The sequence below is a fragment of the Mus musculus genome, chromosome 5 (assembly GCF_000001635.26).
Source record: "Mus musculus strain C57BL/6J chromosome 5, GRCm38.p6 C57BL/6J".
In the NCBI taxonomy this organism is placed as follows: Eukaryota; Metazoa; Chordata; class Mammalia; order Rodentia; family Muridae; genus Mus; species Mus musculus.
In genome coordinates, this window is record NC_000071.6 from 38,758,623 (window position 1) to 38,778,981 (window position 20,359).

The following is a 20,359-nucleotide window of genomic DNA, read 5'->3' on the forward strand; positions in this document are numbered from 1 at the left end:
CAAAGCAAAGCAAAGCAAAGCAAAGCAAAGCAAACCCCTCAACCTTCAGGAAAGATAAGGTCTTGAAATTTGATGCTCTCCAGATAATAATTGCAAGAAAAAAAATGTCAGGATACATTTACATAAAACTGTAACAGCTCAACTTGATGAAAAATGTCACCATAAAATCCCCCTGTTTTTGAATCAACAGGTGTTGTTTCTTTTTCCTGTGACATTTTGTGAGCATATGTGTTTGCATCAAAAATACAGAATTTTATAATGAACACAATTCATACTGGCATTTCCTCTCCAGGTCCCTGATCCTAAAAGCAGGGCATCTGTAGTCACTTCCTCCTTTCTGTCTGTAGTATCTGAGTTCTCAGGGTGATGCTGGGAAGCCATCAGTTCTAGAAGTGTGGGGAAGGACTATAGTCAGGTAGCAACTGTCATGGAAGAACCTTTCCACAAACCTCCCCTGGCTTTAGTGAGCCTTGCTCTCCCTAAGTTACTGTCTCGAGTGATGGCCTTATGGGACACCCAGGGCTCACTTTCAAAAGCAGCTTTGTAGCTGTGTATCTCAGTCATTTTTCTATTGCAGTGATAAAATAGCATGGCTAAGACAACTTATAGAAGGAAGTGCTTATTTGGGCTTATGTTTCAAAGGGATAAAAGTCCAATATGGCAGGAAAGTGTCAGGCATGTTGTGGCTGGAGCTGCAAGCAGAGAGCTTACATCTTGTGTTGTGAGCACAAAATAGAGAAAGGGAAAGAGAGAGGGAGAGGGAGAGGAAAAGGGAGAGGGAGAGGGAGAGGGAGAGGGGGGAGAGGGGGAGAGGGAGGGAGAGAGGGGGAGAGAGGGGGAGAGAGGGGGAAGAGAGAGGGGGAAGAGGGAGAGAGGGAGAGGGGGAGAGGGGGAGAGGGGGAGAGGGGGAGAGTGAGAGTGAGAGGGAAATGCCTTGCTATGTTGTTATGGGAAACTATTGTTCCATAAAGGATCTTGACTCCATTTTTCTATAACTACTAAGAAAAGCCGGGCGTGGTGGCGCACGCCTTTAATCCCAGCACTTGTTGAGGCAGAGGCAGGTGAATTTCTGAGGTCAGCCTGGTTTACAGAGTGAGTTCCAGGACAGTCAGGGCTATACAGAGAAACCTTGTCTCGGTGGGGGGGGGGGGGGGGGGGGGAGAGAAAATAACGACTACTAAGAGGATCCTTAATTTCCTTAGGATATTTTCTTTCTCTGTCATAATGTTCAAAGTTTCATTTTCTGTTGCAGGATCTTGAGAACTGATGCAATGTTAAAGAAGTGAGCTGAGAGCTGTCCCCTGATTTCCATCATCTGGCCCATAGTACTGCCAACCTTCCTGAGGAGGCCTGCAGTGTTCCAGGACCTTCCAGATTAGAGCCTTCTCCCACAAGCCCCCTGCTTGCTGGGTCCACCTGGGGCAAGCCAGCAGAGGTGAGCTGAGGGCTGTCTCCTGACCCCCATCTTCTAATCTATAGCACTGCCTGCCTCCCTAAGGCATCCTGCCAGCATCAGAAACATCCAGCCAACACTGAGGACTACTAGATGACTAAAGGCCAGCATAAAAACACAGTCAACAAAAGCCAGGGAATTTTGGTACCACCAGAGTTCAGCTATCATACTACAGCAAGTCCTAGGTTCCTAACACAGCTAAAGCACAGGAAGATTACCTTAAATCTAATCCTACAAAGATGACAGAGTCCTTCAAAGAGGAAATGAATAAATACCTTAAAGAAATACAGGGGAATACGATCCAGCAGGTGAAGGAAATGAACAAAACTGTTCATTATCTGAAAATGGAAATAGAAGAAACAAAGAACACACAAACTGAAGTACTCCTGGAAATGGAAAACCTAGGAAAGAGAACAGGAACTACAGACATAAGCACCAACAACCGAATACAAGTAACGGAAGAAAGTATCTCAGACAAAGAAGATACAATCAGAGAAATCAATGTATCAGTCAAAGAAAATGTTAAATCTAAAAAGTTGCTGACCCAAAACATCCAAGAAATCTGGTACACTCTGAAAAGATCAAATGAAGAATAATAGGAATAAGACAAGGATAAAATTCACAGCTACAAGACCCACAGAATATTTTCAACAAATCATAGAAGGAAAATTTCTAAAGAAAGATATGCCTACAGAAACTCTGAGGAGTTCTGACACAACCAGGATCAAAGGAAGGACAGGCTCCAGTCAGACATAGCAAGGGCAGGTAAAACTAGAGATAATCAGATGGAGGGAGACAAGCGAAAGGACATAAGCAACAGAAACCAAGGTAATTTGGCATTATCAAAACCCAATTCTCCCACCATAGCAAGTCCTGGATACACCATCACACTGGAAAAGCAAGATTTGTATCTTAAATCATGTCTCATGATGATGATGGAGGACTTTAATAACTCTCTTAAAGAAATGCAGGAGGGTCCCCCCAACCTCCTATCTCCTGAGGTTGCCTGTTTCCATTCTTTCTGCTGGCCCCCAGGGCTTCAGTCCTTTTCCCTCACCCAATATCAGATCAGGTTCCTCTCTACCCCTCATCCACTTTCCCTCTCAGGTCCTTCCCTTCCTCCCCACTTGTGATTGCTTTCTTCTCTTTCCCAAGTGGGACTAAAGCGTCCTCGCTTGGGCATTTTTAGCTTGTTGACCTTTTTGAGGTCTGTGGACTTTGTCTTGGGTATTCTGAATTTTTTTTGCTAATATCCATTTATTAATGAGTACATGCCATGTTTTTCCTTTTGGGTCTGAGTTATCTCAGTCAAGATGATATTTTCTAGTTCCATTCATTCACCTGTAAAACTCAGGATGTCCTCATTTTTAATAGCTGAGTAGTATTCCATTGTGCAAATGAACCACATTTTTTTGCAACTATTCTTCTGTCGTGGGACATGTGGGTTGTTTCTAGCTTCTGGCTATCACAAATAAGACTGCTATGAACATAGTGGAACATGTGCCCCTGTGGCATGGTGAGGCATCTTTTGGGTATATTTCCAAGAGTGGAATAGCTGGGTCTTCAGGTAGATCTGTTTTAAATTTTCTGAGGAACCTCCAGATTGATTTCCATAGTGGTTGTGCCAGTTTGCAATTCCACCATCAATGGAGGAGTGTTCCTCTTTCTCCACATCCTCTCCAACATGTGTTATCACCTGAGGTTTTGATTTTTAGCCATTCTGATTGGTGTAAGGTGGAATCTCAGGGTCGTTTTGATTTGCATTTCTCTGATCACTAAGGACTTTGAACATTTCTTTAGGTGCTTCTCAGCCATTCAAGATTCCTCAGTTGTGAATTCTCAGTTTAGTTCCATACCCCAGTTTTTGATTGGGTTGTTTGGTTTTTTTGTTGGGGGGACCCTCCAGAATGCACCAGAGACCTGCGAGGTGAGAGACTCTCAGGACTCAAAGGGAGGGACCTTAGATGAAATGCCTGACAGTAGGGAGAGAGAATTTATAGAGCCCACCTCCAGCACGAAGATAGAACATCAAGTGAGGGATGGGGTTGCAATCCTACTGTCACAACTCTGACCTATAATTTTTCCTGTCGAAAGAATTACAGAGATGGAAATGGAGAGGAGCCTGAGGAAAAGAAGGTCCAGTGACAGGCCCAAAGTGGGATCCAGGTCAAGAGGGGAGGGAAGATGGCATAGGGGGTTTCTGGGAGGAGGAGAAACCTGGAAAGGGGATAACATTTGAAAGGTAAATAAAGAAAATATCTAATAAAAAAGTAAACATAAAAGAAAAAAGAGTAAAGTATACCACAGTCACCAAAGATTTGTGCATATTCAATGATCAGGCCCTGGCCCATGAGTCCTTGGGGCTTCTGCTCCCTTTCTCTGTCAGAAGTGGAAAGGCTTTTGCACAATTCACCTCAGTGTTTTTTAAGAATGGAAGTACATCAGCTGATAGAGTGGAGCTGTAGTCAAGTGGACAGAGTAGTTATTCTTAAAGGATCTAAGAAGCACTGAGAAGATAGTGTCTCCCTGTCACATTGGGGAGACCAATGGATTCACATGGGGATCTGTAAGTCTGTGTGGACTGCAGAGGAGCCGTGGTCTGGGGTGTTAGAGTCCTTGAGGTATGAGAACCTTACTTGCCCAAGTGCGATTGGGTCTCCCATGCTGCCACAGTGGACGTGAGTGGGCTTCTGGACTGCCTCCTCTAGAAATGCAAATCAGTTCTCCTCAGGAAGGTTAGGTACCTTCTGCAGGTCTCATGGCAGGCAGAGGCTGAGTCCAGGCTGATGCCCTTGCTCTGCCCAACCTGCTTCCATTTGTGAGCATCCTTCTCTTTCTTCATTCTGCCATCAGTACTGTAGCCCCCGGTGGACTTTGCTGGGAAGCCAGGCAGGGATGGAGAGGGAAGCTAGGCATTTACTCTCCTGGTTCTGGTCATGGTTTATATCCCGTGTATATTAACTGTTCACCAACGACTCATGGGTAGAGGCTTGGTGTCAGCCTGTGATACTTTTGGGAAGTTCTGGGGATCTTAGGAAGGAGGAAAGAGTTAGGGGAGGAAGTTAGGTCATTGGGGGGCTGTCTTTGTTGGGGACGGTACTCTACCCATGTTGGGGGTCCTTTGTTGGGGATAGTTGAGATGCTTTGCTTCTCAACTATCCTTAGATCATGAGATTTTTCTCTAGCAGCACACTATCCGCATGGTGCTTTGCCTCACTCAGTCCCAAAGCAGCAGAGTCACCCAGATGTGGCCCAAGATCTCTGAAACTATGAGCAAAAGCAACCTTCTAACTTGGCTTTCTTGCAGATTTTTTTGTTGTTGTTGTAGCGGTGGGAAGGTGGGAAGCTGACTACCACAAATCCCTCCCTGGGAGGTCCTCAGCCTCCAGCCCCCAGCCCCTTGCCCCTGTGGCTTTCGGTAGCTCCTCCCTATCTCTCTGGGCCTAGGATAGGGGTGGTCCTTGTTGTTGTCAGCCCTGCGTCTACAGTCTACATTCTTTTGTTCTTTTCCTGTGCTCAGCACACTTCTGTACGTTTTCTTTGTAAGTAAACTTTCTTGGATTACCTTGCTTACCATCTGTCTCCTATTGGGACCTATAGTGCTGCCCTTCCTCATAAAGGTGCCGAGTGTAAGACACTTTGAGATTCAGCACTAAGAACATGAATGGTGAAGCTGGTGGGGCTTTAGTTGTCAGGGACTGTAAATCACAAGACATCTTTTTCACTGGACATTGTAAGAGGAGATGGGGGCACAGGAAGATGATGAGATGGGAAAATGATGAGACTGATAATGGATACGGTCCAACCAAATTTCTCTGGCTGCCCTTAGTTTCTGCTTCCAGCATTAGTGGAATTGATTGCTTCCTTTCAGGCTTGTACCTGGGCTTCTGTGTTCAAATTGAGTTGTTTTGCCTCAAGCTGAAAAGCCTATTTTCATATTCATTAATCAACATTTTAAAATTATATAGGAATATCTTGTAATTTCTTTTAGGGAAAGTGCTTATAGAAATGACTTATTGGAGCGCAATCCATATGTTTTTGAAACAATTCCTTCCTCATATAATGTAGAACAGAGTATGAATTTTCACAATCAATTTCTTGGTCAATAAGGTAAGGCTGTAAAAGAGTCAGGAGGCATGCTTGGCTGCAGAATTGAACAGTCTTTTCTCAGAGCAGAATTCAACACAGCTCCTAGTATATGGGAGCCTGTGGCCACAAGCAGGACACAGACCATAGGAGCAGGGGAGGTAGACTGTGGGGTTTTAAACTCTTAGGACCTTACCTTTAAAGCGTTGGCTTCTGACATCCTTGAAGGTAGGCTTGTCCACCTGTAAAAGACAATGTGGCACCATTAGCTTCAACTGATCATGCCACAACCAGGTGTCCAGCTACTCTATATTATGGCTAGAGTCCTCAGCATAAATGCATGTGTGCCTGGGCCTGCTGATCTCTGAGGCTGCTGTGTGCATATGGCCAGCGGTTGCTAAACATCTGTGAGTATGTGGATTGCCACCAGAGAAGGCCTCGGTGAACCTAGTGCTATTTGGCATAAAATCCAAGGTTTGAAATCCCACTTTGCCTCTTTCTGCTGTAAAGACTTGGCACCCAGGGTCTTAATGGTCTCAGCTTTCACGTCTTTATGATAGACAAAATAAATAGCCAATGTATGCCACTGGATTATAATGAAGACCAGTGTACATGGCCAGAGTGGGCCAGCATAGTGGAGTGTGACCTTTAGTGACAGCTCAGGTAATGTCATTTCATTTCTGTCATGTGCCAGCTGTGAGGGCGTGGTGACTCACTCGGCTCTGTTCTGTTAAATTAAGGTGGAAAAAACCAACCAAACAAAAAACACTGCTTCCTTGTCAGGATGGTGTGTGTGTGTGTGTGTGTGTGTGTGTGTGTGTGTGTGTGTATGATGATGTGGAACTCCCAGAATGTGAGACTTCACTCTGACGAAGCACAACAGTAGTGTCATCACTGGGGGCATAAAGAACTGTTGATGACAATGGGATTAGAAGAAATGAGGGAAGATGATGATGAAGTGCCAAGGCTTGGAAAGACCTGCCCAGCCAGCACGGGGACCTTAGTATTTGTCTTTACAAATGCTGACTGAGCTGGGCATGGTTCCTGAGCAGGTCTGGATCTACTGAGCCCCAGCCCTTACACTTGGCGAGGCTACCATTCTGCACTTCAGTGTGGTTGGGTCCCAGTGGTGGTTGGGTTTTTCTGTGACCCTGTACGCCTTCATAGAGCCGTCAGTTTCCAGTTGCTATCTTGGAGAGCAGCTGCGGGAGGGCTTTTGAAAGTTCTTTCTGCAGCCTCAGCTTTCTGACTGTGTGAGTTGACCATTCACCTCTCTGCCCACACCCCATCACCAGCCTGGTTAGGGCAGCAGGGAAGGCTCTCTCCACTGTACACGGGCTCTGCATGTTTAGGGTTTCAGTGTCGGGTCTCCTCAGTGTCCTTGCCTGTGTAAGGTTTTGGTGACATCTGATGGTGAGTGTGAGTGTGCAAGCATGTCAGTATATGTGTGTGTGTTATGATGGATTGATGTGTATGTAGTGTGTATGTATATGTGTGTGTAGTATGTTGTGCTAGTGCGTGTTAAATGTTGGTGTGTGTGCAGTGTGTCTATGTGTGTGTAGTATGGTGTGTGTGTGTTTTTGTGTGTGTAGTGTGGTGTGTATTGGTGTGTGTGTAGCGTATATATATATATATGTCTGTAGCGTATATATATGTGTGTGTAGCATATATATATATATATACAGTCTGTGTTATGATGTTTTGGTGTGTGTGTATACATGTATGTAGTATGGTGTGAATGTTGATGTGTGTGTAGTTTGTATATGCATGTGTGTTATGGTTTATGGTGATATATTGTGATATTGTGTGTGTGTGGTGTGTTTTCCATTGGACAATGCAGTATCCACTCTTTGCTTTAACAACTAAAAATGTCTGTAGTCTGAACCAAATGTCCTGAGGGGCAAAATCTCCCTGTTGAGAACTACTGATTACAACACATATAATAACTATAGGTGAATAACTGCTTTACACACTTCTAGACGTCGAGACTACCATCTTGTCACTGCCTCCTTCCTTAGACTATGTGGTTCTCCACTAGATTGCGGGTGCTGACTCACTTCTATGCTTCCATTGTTAGCAGAGTGTTTGGTAGAGTGCTTAATAGTGGAACACTAGTCTAGGGCAACATAGTTAAAATCGTCCCAAGAAACTGAGATAAGAAAAGCCTTCCATAAGGGTTATTGAAGATCCAGTAGACAGATAGTTTAATCTCAAAACTAATAAGAAGCAGCTCCTGGAAATAAGGTTGTTAATGAAAAAGCTAATCTACTTGCCACAAAAAGTTCCTTACTTCATCACGGATGGCTAAAGTAAAACTATCTGAGCCGGGCCAAGGCCTTACTTAATTTATCAGAAAGTTTCTCTCCTGGCAACCCTTTGTCCTTGCCTGCCCTCTCACTTGACTCGGCTGATTTACAGTGATGGGATCATGGTTCTGCTGTGAAGCGACCTGTCAGAAAGAGGAAACTGAGGCAACGCAGAGGCATGGACCGTGAGAGACTCAGATTCTTCCAGGGTTGGGTTTAGACAGGGTCTTCTGTAAGCATACAAAGGCTTATGGGTAATCTGCTATGTCAGCACAAGACAGGCTAGTGTGTGGCCAATATCAAGAGAACCAGAGAGTCTAATGAGCAGAAGGGACATGCCACCAGGAGAGTTGGCGGTATATGCAGAAGCATGCTCCCATCAATGGTGTCATGGGATAAGAATCTAACAGCGAGATTCCTCTTCATATAAAACCCATGAGTACACCAGTGCGATCCAGTTTTGTTGAGACTTCCTTGAGTTGGGTATGGTTCTGTAGAACTTCTGGAAGGGCACACACTGACATGATTTTTACATGTGCCTTAAGTCTTTAAAACGTTCTCATTAAGTGTTGAGCACATTAACCAAAATTCTGCAGGGGGAAATGCATAGCTGTACAACTTATGCGGATAAGCTCTTGCTCACCACATTGCAACTTATTTTGTGAGTGGATCCAGTGTGAGAAGAGAGGAGCCAGGTCATGTTAATGCAAATAATATTCTGTGTATGATTCTGTCTCTATAGGGAATACTGACCTGAAATGTGTCAGAATAGTATCCCAATGACATGCAGACCAAGGGGGCAGGTCTTCTTTATTTTTATGGATATATATTATATATAATTTATATATAATTTGTATATATTTTTATTTGACTTTTTAGACAAAGTTTCTCTGTATAGCTTTAACTGTCCTGAAACTCAATCTGTAGACCAGGCTGGCCTCGAACTCAGAACTCAGAGATCTGCATGGCTCTGCTTCCTGAGTGCTGGGATTAAAGAGCCTACATTGGCTTTTATGATATATATATATATATATATATATATATATATATATATATATATATAAAAACATTTTATTTAAACAAACTACGTATGTATCTAGCACATTTTCATTTACAGGATATTTCCATAAAATTATCTGCGATTTCCCTTGATACCCTTTTAGGCCAGCACATAGAGTGTTCCTATCCTGTTTGTACAGGTATTGCAGAGGTTTGATGATCACGAGACTTCTCACTGCTCAGGTTAACAGTTGGCAATGCTGGGCTGAGAATCTTGGCAAAATGACATTATTATCGGAAAGATTTGTGTACTAATTCAGGGTCTGAAGAATGCAAGGATAATTAGATAAGGTGTAAATTCTTTCGCCTGGTGCCTGACTCATAGTAAGTCTTCAGCAAATGTAAAGTTTTGTTCCTTCTAGACTCCTCTAAAGGTTCATGAGCCCATAAGTCACACAATTCAGCTCCCCTAAGCGTCCCCTGACTGGCTCATCTGCTATGACGCTGTGTGGCAGGAGACTGGGGGACATATGTATGTGCGCTAGGTAGTGCCCTCCTTGCCAGGCTCTCAGGGACCCTTTTACTCACTTCTTCCAGATGTGTCATCCTCACATCCCTGGTTTGTCTCTCAGTGGAGACAGAAGCCTTGGGAGGTAACAGAAGGGGAGCCTCCATCGTATCCTGGAAATAGCGTGTATCTGTGGAAAAAGAAAGCTGGCAAGCTCGAAACTTGGAAGTTGGCTAGATTTGGCACTTTGCAGCTCATCAAGTATTCACACAGCCTCACACTCATGGGGTCATCAAAGCTCGGGTGCCAGGCAAACACATCTCTTGGGGGGGGGTGGTTTCAGGGAGGAGGGCAGAAGACAGGCAAATTTTATTATAATATATCATATGGTGCTCTCAAGAGTGAGGGTGGGCAAAGACCAAAGGGACTATTGTGGAAGAAAGAAAACACTCTCTAGTGTATAGTGTGACTGAAGGGTTCACCATGGAGGAAAAAAAAATCTCTCACAGAGGCAAACGATCCCACCTGAATCTGCCAGAGCAGGAAGCTGACGTTCACTGTAGACCTGCTTGTTTTCGTTCACAGCAATCCTACCAAGGATGGCCTGACTACCCTTCAGTGTTTCCGCACCTGAGAAATACTACCAGCTCTTGAAGGTTAATGTTATCTATCTATCTATCTATCTATCTATCTATCTATCTATCTATCTATCTATCTATCTATCTATCAGGTTTGTTTCAGACAGGGTCTCATACCATGGCTCAGGCTGGGCTGAAACTCACTATATAGCTCAGGCTGGTCTCAAACTTGTGGCCATTCTCTTGCTTCAGCCTCCTGGGTGCAACTTTGGAAACAGGTCAGTACATCTGCCCCTGGAGCTCATCATCAAACCCCTCCCACCTCTTTATTCTACTATTCTCTTATGCCCTTTTCTGTTATCTCTCTCTATAACGGTGACCACTGCAGTATATTTAGTGTTTTTGAGTACCGAATACAATGTAATCATTATCATTATATTATATATATCATTATATTATCAATATTGTTACTGTTTGAAGTCAAGGTATCTCACCATGAAGCTCAAGCAGGCCTTGAACTTGGGATCCTCCTGCCTACCATCTGAAGTGCAGCAGTTAAGGATGTGTGTCACTTTACCAGTTCATCATCTCTTACAGAATAGCTCCCCCTAAAGACATTTCTACAGATTCATGTCTGTGAACCAGGTCCTCAGAAATCACGTGTGGCTCCTCCTTCCCTTTACAGAGGCATGGAGAACCTGCTGACACTGCCCAGGTGGAAAAAGGCCAGAGTGGGCACAAAGCCAGTGTCCTTTCCTCCTGATGGGTGGGACTTTAGTACTGGATCCATTTGTAGGCTGGCCACCTGCAGAGCGAATCAACTGAGCTAAAGTTTTCTCTTTCCCTGCTCTCCCCACCATTATGCATGCTTGAGCTGCATGGTGATACCTTGACTTCAAACAGTAACAATATTGATAATATAATGATAATGATTACATTGTATTCGGTACTCAAAAACACTGAATACACTGCAGTGGTCACCGTTATAGAGAGAGATAACAGAGACTCTAACCTCACACATCTCACATTCCTGTCTTCCTGTCTGTCCATTTCTCCCATGTTCCCAGCACAGGGACAGGCATAAGGCTCAAGCAGAACTCTGCCTTGACCATGGTAGTAAGTAGGAACAGAGTTCGACTCCATATGTCAATAATACCATCTTCAGAGGAGCTCTCTGAGGTTGGTTCTACTGTGAAGCCTGTATTCAGACAAAAATCTTAGCTCTAGAGTGAGTCGGCAATCACTATGCGACACTGTAAATGGACATGTCTCTTTGGAGCCCCAGAGTACCTGCGTATTCCGATTCCTGGATAGGTCTGGCTGGTAAAATTTTCATTGATGGCCATGCCTTCAGCAGCTGGAACTCAGGATCTTCGTAGTCGTTGTTACTGTTGCATTTTTCTCCACCTGGGACCCCAGCCAAGTTCCTTCTCTAAATGGGTGGAACACTGGAGTAAGTCCAAGGGAGGGACCATGTGGACAAAGGCGGCATGTCTCAATGCTACCTTAGGGAGCAACGATGACTTTTTTGCAGCAGGCATTAAGATTCTGGGGTCTAGAATCTTACATAGAAATGTAATTCTTGTGATAGGGAGACTTCTAAAGATGTCTTCCAAATACACTCATCTCTTTGATCATTCAATCAAAGACCTATCTTGCTCTGCTGTGAGGGAATAGGGCGACTGTAAGTTGTTAATGAACAGACTTTAAAACACAGAGGATTCTGGGTCATCTCAGTGGGCTCAGTGCTTCCTGAGCCCCAGAAAGCAAGAGGGAGACGGTCAATGAAGCGGTGCTGTATGTGGAAAATCAAGGACCAGTGAAAGCGTGTACAGCTTAAAGGTGTAAAAAGTTTGGCAAGGGTCAATCCCATTCAAAGTTCAGTTTGCTTCTATGCAATGGTAATAGTGATTTTCTATAAATGACTGATAACAATTTGACAATAGAAGAGAAAAGAAAGCCAGAAACATAGGAAGAAGAACAAAACGCTTGAGTACACTGACCCAGAGAAGTGACTCTGGTGCTAAAAGAATCCGAAGGCATGCTGCTGAAGATCAAGGTCATGTAAGAAGAGGCTGCTAGTGGTTGAGAAGAGGCTCACTCACTGTTCATTGATTGGAGACTTAACATTGTTAAAATAGAATGTGTTAAAAATTGATGGACGAATTCAGTAGGATTCATATACGAATCCAAGCTGTGTTTCTCAGGAAATGACAGAATTTTTTATAAAATTCGACAGGCAGATGTTCAAATTCCTATGATAATGCCACCCCTGCCCTAGTCACATCCATGCACCAAGGGAAGGACACAGAAGACCAACCGTTTGGCACCTTGAGTTTGGACTTCTGGCTTCCAGGGCTGAGGTATAATCAGGTCAATGACAATGGTCTGGATTCAAGGCTATCCTGGGCCATGGAGTTTTGCTAGGCTAGCCTGAGCCATGGCATTTTGCTAGGCGAGCCCAAGCAGGCTAACAGGTGTTCTCATCATAGGTCTGCGTCTGAAGCCTGTGGATGGCAGGAAGGGGAAACCAAGTCCCACATGAATTCTCCTTGAGTCAGCACAGCTGAGTGCCATACCTTCAGGTTGGGTCTGCAGCCAGCAGCTGCTCTGTGTAAGCAGGGACCTGGCAATCATGAGGCACAGCCACCAGGAGTCACTCTTAACTCCCTGGATCTCAGAATGCCCAACTTTACCTAGAACAAACGTTAGTCTTATTTGAACCTAATGGAGAAATCCGGGTGACAGGATGGAATTACATCTGTAAATGCTGACTACTTTAGAGGTCTAAGGACTGCTGTACTGTGCCAAGAATCCCAAAGGACTCTGCCTTATTAAATGCGTGTTTCATGCACATTCCTCAGGAGGTACCTCAAAATAAGGGAATTGCCTCTTTATTTTATGAATACAGAGACTGACATTGGTAACTTCCCAAAGTCACACAGGTTTTAGGTGGGCAGTATTCTTCCAACACTGACACCCAACCCCGCACTGGAATTAAAAATTATTCTTATATCTCAAGATGAAGTGTAGATCTCACTGAGCACATGGACCCCAATGGAGAGTTAGGGGAAGGACTAAAGGAGATGAAGGGGCCATATCTGGCATCAGTGGGAGGGGAGGCCCTTGGTCCTGTGAAGGATTGATGCCCCAGTGTAGAGGAATGCTGGGGTGGTGAGGCGGGAGTGGATGGGTTGGTGGGAGAGCACGCTCATAGAAGCAGGGTAAGGCAGGTTGGAATAAGGGGTTTGCAGAGGGGAAACCTGGAAAGGGTATAACATTTGAAATGTAAACAAATAAAATATCCAATTAAAAATAACAATAATAAAAAGGTCCTCTATCAAAAAAAAAAAAAAAAAAAGATGAAGGGTAGAGAATCCAGGGCATTGCAGAAGTGGACCACTACCCAGTCAGCACAATGACAGATGGATAGCATGGTTCTGAGCTTGGCTCCTTCCTCTGTAGAGAGAATTCTGCTTCACAGATGGGGCAACCCTAGAACTCTGTTTTGGACTCTTAATATTTTATAGTCCAGGGTTTGAAAAAAAAAGGTCTAAAGTTGAATTTGTTGCCTTATAGTCCCGACTGGATCTGTGGCTTTCCATAGTATATTCCTGATATATGGTCGGTAAATAAAGCCATAGATTTTAATAAGGCAGAGGATATAATTATTCCTAAGGGTGCGATTTAAAATATTTATGTTGTAATTTGTCTAGTTATTAGGGTCCAGTTCAATTTACTTTTGGGTTAGATGGTCAGATGCATACTCCTATGGGTAAGTCAAGTAGTTAATTACAACTATACATACTTATCAAATGGAGACGCTGAAGTAAGAACACTTACGCACAAAACTCCTCTCAGTCAGGGTTCCGACTAATGCTCTCACTGGCAATCTCAGAGACTGAGGGAGGAGCAAGCCTGCCTACCTACACTCTCAGTTATCCCTGGAAAGGCAGAGAGAAGTCACAGGGGAGCCCAGTTTCCAGGTAGGCAACAGGGCAAGATAGACTTGCCAGGCACGTCGGCAGAAGAATCTCTGGGCTCTCGTCTAGCTCAGAGCAAGGGTGTTGACCATGGCTTAGTAAGCAGTGGTCTCCACAGAAAAGCTGGGAGATGGGGTGAGTCAAATGTTAACTTCTCAGCGTGCTAGTCCACATATCCAACAAGTGCTTCCCGAGGATAGCCCAATCAGGACAGGCGTGAGCTGAGGACTCAGGTCAGTTATCAATATCAGGTTTGACAGATCCTTTGGTGCCCAAGCCAGAGCAGGGTAGAAGACCAGAGCTTGCTCATCCTCAGGGGAGGAGCTAAATCTCTAGGTACAGAGCTTCTTGGCGGCACTGGAGCTGTTTCAGAGTCCAGGCAGCACCACCATGCAGCTGGCCTTCCTGTTGGGTCTTCAGAGATAAACTAGGCTATGATGGGACATTTTGGTTGGGAGAGTATTGGTGACAGCGTAGATTGTCACTATGCCCTAGACCCAAGTTGTAGAGGCCATGCTCTGACCACAGGGAGGATATTTCATTTCCTTAATGCAGAAGGAGGTGACTAAACCAGTTTATTTGGCCGGAGGCTGAGAGGACATATAAAGATTCTTGGACCTTAGATACTTTCCTCTGATTGACGATGGCTACTGTGAGGCAGAGGCAAGTGCTCAGAGTTTAGTGGAACTCTGAATGATTGACAGGGTCTTCCCAATACACACAGTGCAGGGACAGGTGGGCATATACTCCAGGGTCACACCTGGAACTGTTTGTGGAGCGAAAGCAAGCTGGCTCGTAGGCACAATGGATAGAAGAGGCCAAAGGGCATCTTTGTGTCCTGTAAGCTACTTCTAGTATTTTCCAGGGGAAGCTTGGGCCCCGCTAGAAGAACTGACGCCATGAGTTGGAGTCGATTTGACATTTCACCCTTTGGCTGGTGTTCATGGGGGCAAGAGGGGGTAGAAAGCAGGATGAAGGCTGCTGTCGCCTAGGAACGAAGAGAGTGTGCACTGACTTTGAACTCACTGCCAGAGGAACGACCACAAACATCATGGCTTCCTGTTCCCTCAGAGGGGTTGGTTTTAAATACAACAATTTACATTTCTCTCTCTCTTATTATTCATTACACGTCTTCCTCAGGAGTCCAAACCTCAGGTCTGATATATATATATATATATGTATATATATATATATATATATACTCAGGAGCCATTATGTAAAAACAAATGTTGTATAAGTGTGTGTGCATGTGTCTGTGTGTGCATTCATGTGTATGTGTGTACGTGTGCTCATGGGTAAGGGTCCATAGCTTTAATTAAAAATTTAAAGGCATATGTCAAACAGCAAGAAGCCATTTTTTCAGATATTATCTATAGCCATACAAAATATGTAAATTATATGAATAAATAATTTAACATAATTACTTATAATGTTTGATATTTGGGTTAATGTTTTGAATTTTAATCTTTTTCTTTAGTTGTTAAAATTCTGGCCAGTGCTTCTAGTAGCTTCATGAGGTGCTCACATGTTCAGTAGTTACAATATTTTCAAATGTTTAGTGTGATTTCAACATGCTATTATTTAGACTACGTTGCAAAATATCAGTGAGTTTGTTGAAATATTGATTTGAAATGTATACTGCTTCTTTGTTTTAAACTCTCAAACATGTAGTTTTAGGACTAAAAAAAAGAGGATATTTTTATATTATTAAGTGAACAACATCATTGTGAAATTACCTTCCAAATGTTTGTTTCATTTTAAAATTTCACCATGAATGTTGTAAAGCACACATCTGGAGATACACGCACCAGACCTGTGTATTAGTATTTTTTATTTCTGTCAGCTTTAGCAAAAAGCCTGTGAGATTTAGAACACAGGCTGAAAGGCGGTTTTCCCTATCAGGAGAATGCACCACTTGGAAGAATTGTTTTTTCTTTTAAATTCATTGTGTAACATAATAAAGAAGCCCAGACAACAACACTTACTTTGTAAGGATCAGAGACTGACAGTTATAGAACACAGCACACTTACGTGATCCGGAAGTGGTTCCAGAACCGCTCGACACCGCCCTGCAAGAAAACACAGATCACGTGTCACTGCAAACCCTGTGCCAGCGCACCGCATCAAAAGCTGGACCTTCATTTCCTCTAGGAATCCTGTGTGCATTTCAGTTCATTTTTGTGACCCCAGTACGTGTCTCATATCTCCCATTTTAGCTGTTGACCAGGTAGAACAGAGTATAGAAAAAGAATACAGAAATCAACCCCCAACTCAGGGTGACTATGGAGGCAAGAAACTCTTCTCATAGCAGGTCCGCATTCTCCCGGAAATAGAATTAAATGCCTGGCGCAGTGGCACACCCCTGGAATCTCAACACTCAGGAGGGAAGGTGGAGGCAGGAGGATCACAAATTCAAGGTTGCGTAGTATGACCCCGTTGTAAGAAACAAAATCGTGGCGTGTGAAAGAAAGCGCTGGGAGTATTGAGCACACACCTAGGCCCTGGGTCAGTCTGCATCACTGAGGAAATAGCAGCAAGCAGGGCTGAGGAGTTGGCTCACACTGTAGAGTGTGCCTCCCTGGCCTGAAGACCTAACTGGGAATCCTAGCATCAGTATAACAAAAAGCCCTGCATGGTGATGGCTGCTTGCAATTCCAGCGCCCAGGGGTGCAGTGGGGGTGGGGGTTGGGAGATGGGAGATGTCAGGGTGGGGCTTGAGACAAGCAGATCTTGGGAGCATGTTGACCAGTCAGCCTACTTTGCTTGGTAAGTTTCAGGGCAGTAAGAGACCCTGTTTCAACAAACAACACAAACAAAACAAAGTAAAATGGTAGGTGCATTCTGAGGAGTCTGTCCTCTGGATTCCACAAACATGAGCACACATGCGAACACAAGCATGCCCTCCTCACACTGCCCAAACTAGAAAACAAATCAACAAACGGACGAAAAACCAGGAGATGGAAGAGGAGTGCTGTGGAGCACCTGCCCCTGCAGTCAGGACCAGGCAACTGAGGAGGAGGCCCGCAGCTGCAGAGCGCTGCATGGCTCCTTTAAAGAGCTCTGACTGTGGACCTGCCTCCTCCAGTGCAAGCAACTACTTTGTGGGCAGAGCTCATGTCTCTTCACGAATCTGTCCCAGCTCCAGGCGCATGCCCCAACATCCAGAAGTCGAGCCACTGCGCTTTTGTTAGACCAGCAGAGATGAGGTTTCTCTCAGCTCCCCAGTTTGGACTCATTTACGAAAACGGCTTAGATCTCGCAGCCCACTCAGTACACCGTTCTAAAATTTCCTTCTAGATTATACAAAATCTCCCAAGAACTGCTCATATGGGTGGGGAGTCTGGTTCCTCACAGACTGAATGCTCCTCAGCTGTGTGGTTATTTTGTAGGCATTAGTCTTGGTTGAGGAATGTAAAGGAAAAAAAATATCTTTAAGACCTCATCTTTTTATTAGCACACACGGGAGACCTTTCCTTTAGGCTTTAAGAAGCTATAAGTATCTTAGCAACGAGTCCACTTTGGTCCAATGGCAAGCCTCATTTCTAAGAATGCATGCTCTTCCCTTTTCTTTTGGCTGCTAGGAACTTTAGGACTCCTTGTGTATGGTCATCCGGCTACTGTCCCCACAGAGCACAGACCCAGTGTTCCTAGGTCTCCCAAATGTACAAGTCAAGTTCCCCCCTGTGCCTGCCTGTGTCTGACTCACCTGTAACCGTCACACACCCTTAGTTAGCTTCCTGTGCTAAGTATCCATTGCTACCTGATGTCTTTGCTTGCTGGAGCTTCCATCTTCCATCTTGGACCACGCAGGCCTCATTAGTCTCACTAAATCATTCCGCACTCGTGTTCCATCTCCTCCAGGAAAGAGGGCACAGGAAGAGAGCATCCGATGAATTCCTTGTTGGGAGTCTACACTATAAGACTGCAGTGCCTCCATGTTCCAGATCCTTTAAATGTGCTCCCACTGGGGCAGAGTTTTAATACATAATTTGGAGCATGGTCTTAAAGATGTCCACCTATGGGCTCAGCAGTTAAGAGCACCGACTGCTCTTCCAGAGGTCCTGAGTTCAATTCCCAGCAACCACATGGCAGCTCACGACCATCTGTAATGGGGTCTAATGTCCTCTTCTGGTGTGTCTGAAGAGAGCAATGATGGTGTACTCATGTGCATAAAATAAGTAAGTCAATCTTAAAAAGAAAAAGAAGTACACCTGTTTATGGTCCCCTTGAGACTGGACGGACAGTCTAGGTTCCCTGAGTTGGCCCTGGAGCCTTGCATCTTGCTCTCCTTTTCACCCTATCCAGCTCTTCCTGGGTAAATCTATTAGCTATTCTTTATTGTTGTGATACACACTGACGAAACACTGCTTGTGGGAGGAAAAGATTTAGTTCATTTACAGATCGTAGTTTATGTGAAGGGAAGCCCGAGCAGCACCCCAAGGCAGGACTTGCAGCAGAGGAGTGCTGGCTAACTGGCTTGTACCAGGCTCATGGTCAGCTACCTTTCTTAGACCTCCGAGACAACTGAATGAGGGGTGGCATCGCCCGCAGTGGGCTGGCCTCTCACACATCAATCATTCATTAAGCAAATGCACTACGGGGTTTGCCCAACAGGCCAGTCTGAGGGAGGCATTTTCTCTGTTGTGTTTCCATCTTTCCTGATGACTCGAGTTTGTGTCAAGTTGACAAAAAATAAAAACAAATAAATAAATAAATAAATCCCGAACAGTACAATTCTCTCTAAGTCCAGGTCAGCTCCTTAGAGCTCTGCCTCAGACTGGCCCTGCATTCTCAGCTTCCCTGTTTGTCTCTTTGTAGTCTAATTTTAGCAAGAGCCCTACCAAGTCTGTCTAGCCAGAACCCCCTTCCGTGTCTCATCACCGACGATATCTAGTTGGGGTCCACATCTTTGACCATCTCTCAGGGGACATCTCTTTTCCCTGGCTTGCCTTTAGTAAGAATCCTGTTAGGGTTCTTTTATCTCAAATGTTTCTTCTTAGTGATTTGCCATTGTTGTTGCGACCCTGAACATGGGCTGTGGATTACCTTTTGTGTTGTTGTTGTTGTTGTATTCATACTGAAGTCACTCCCTCTCTCTTCACTGCCCACCCCCTTCACTGTAATCCCTCTTCTGAGGTGGAGACAATCAGCCATTGCTCCTTTAAAGCTATTTGAAGGCTGCCTCCCTCCTGCACCCCTACCCTCTTCTCCCTGGACTCCACACACAGCAGACTGTTTTCACATCGCTACAGCACCCCATGCATCTGCATCAATAACATCTTGCATCTTGTCTCTGTCTAGAATATCCCCATCCCCCAGCTTTGCCCATGCCTATATCCTTTCTGATCTTCAGATCCCCTTTAGAACATCATCTTCCCTGGTGACACCTCTGGCCACCAACCTCAGTCGCTAAGTCAAAGAGCAGAGGTCCACTTTGCTTCTTCACCCCTGCTCTTTGGATGACCCTGCAGACTCTCCATGCCTCATTTTCCCTCTCAGTGGAGCTCCCACTGGGCACACTTCCTAGCAGTTTAGGCACTGGCAGGGCACAGTATGTGTTGTATCTTTGGGGATGCCGTGAGTGAGATAAATGTCCTTGGCTTGCTGGGTCCTGCACAGGTCAGTTTTGCTTCAGCTAGTGGCAGAGAAGGGGATAGCAGGTCCCAAGGTCCTGAGGTACCTAGGAAGGCATTGGGTAAAGGTGCATTCACATCAAGTTGGGATGTGAACAACAAAGCTGCCTTGTTTTTATCTCACTCTGACATTTGTAGTCCATTCATTATAGAAGTGAGTCCTGACTAATTAATACACCCTTTTTTCATTAGCCCATAACACCCAGGAATGAAGCCAGGAGATACATTTTATAGTTACAGATCATGGCGCCTGCCCCTTGATAACACCTATAGCCCAGCATGTCACAGAGACTGGTGGTTTATGGCAAATGGCACACCACAAGAAGAGTCATGTTGTATTTGGCATGTGGCCCAGTGGAAATACCCTAGAATGGGGGCCAGTGACAGACTGACAGACTCCCAGGATCTCAAGTACACAGACTGGCCTCCTTCATTGACAGATAAGCTTGGATTTCACCCTTCCTCTAGCCAAGCCCCAGATCTCCACTACAGTGGTTCATTTTCTTTGGAACTCAAGCATTGACTGATCCTGTAGTTTAGACTATGAGTGCCTATGGTTCATGTGTGTGTGTGTGTGTGTGTGTGTGTGTGTGTGTGATGTGTGCCTGCATACTTGTGTGTATGTGTTAACGAAGTCTTTCTGAGGTTCAGCCTAGTCATTGGACATATGCCCTTGGAAGGGATTTTGGGACCCAGCCCCTATCCTTTCTCTCTTTGCTTCCATGCTGACACGAGGCAGGTAGCTTTGATTCACAATTGTTCCCGTCATGAAGGTCCTTCTCGCCACAGATCTAGAGCAATAGAGACACCTGA

General features: G+C 44.7%; 1 protein-coding gene across 4 annotated transcripts in view; it reads right to left on the minus strand.

The window, feature by feature from the left end:
• Positions 1-20,359, minus strand: part of Clnk (cytokine-dependent hematopoietic cell linker) — a 171,271-nt gene that overhangs the window by 53,035 nt on the left and 97,877 nt on the right. For 3 of the 4 annotated variants that reach the window (XM_011240734.1, XM_006503974.2, NM_013748.3), the window contains 4 exons: positions 15,945-15,982; positions 11,221-11,362; positions 9,433-9,542; positions 5,736-5,781 (listed from right to left, as the gene is read on the minus strand). In XM_011240734.1, the coding sequence (XP_011239036.1) occupies positions 5,736-5,781; positions 9,433-9,542; positions 11,221-11,362; positions 15,945-15,982 (336 nt within the window). Of the gene's footprint in view, positions 1-5,735; positions 5,782-9,432; positions 9,543-11,220; positions 11,363-15,898; positions 15,983-20,359 lie in introns of those variants that run through there. The other variant, XM_011240735.1, reaches the window with a different exon arrangement.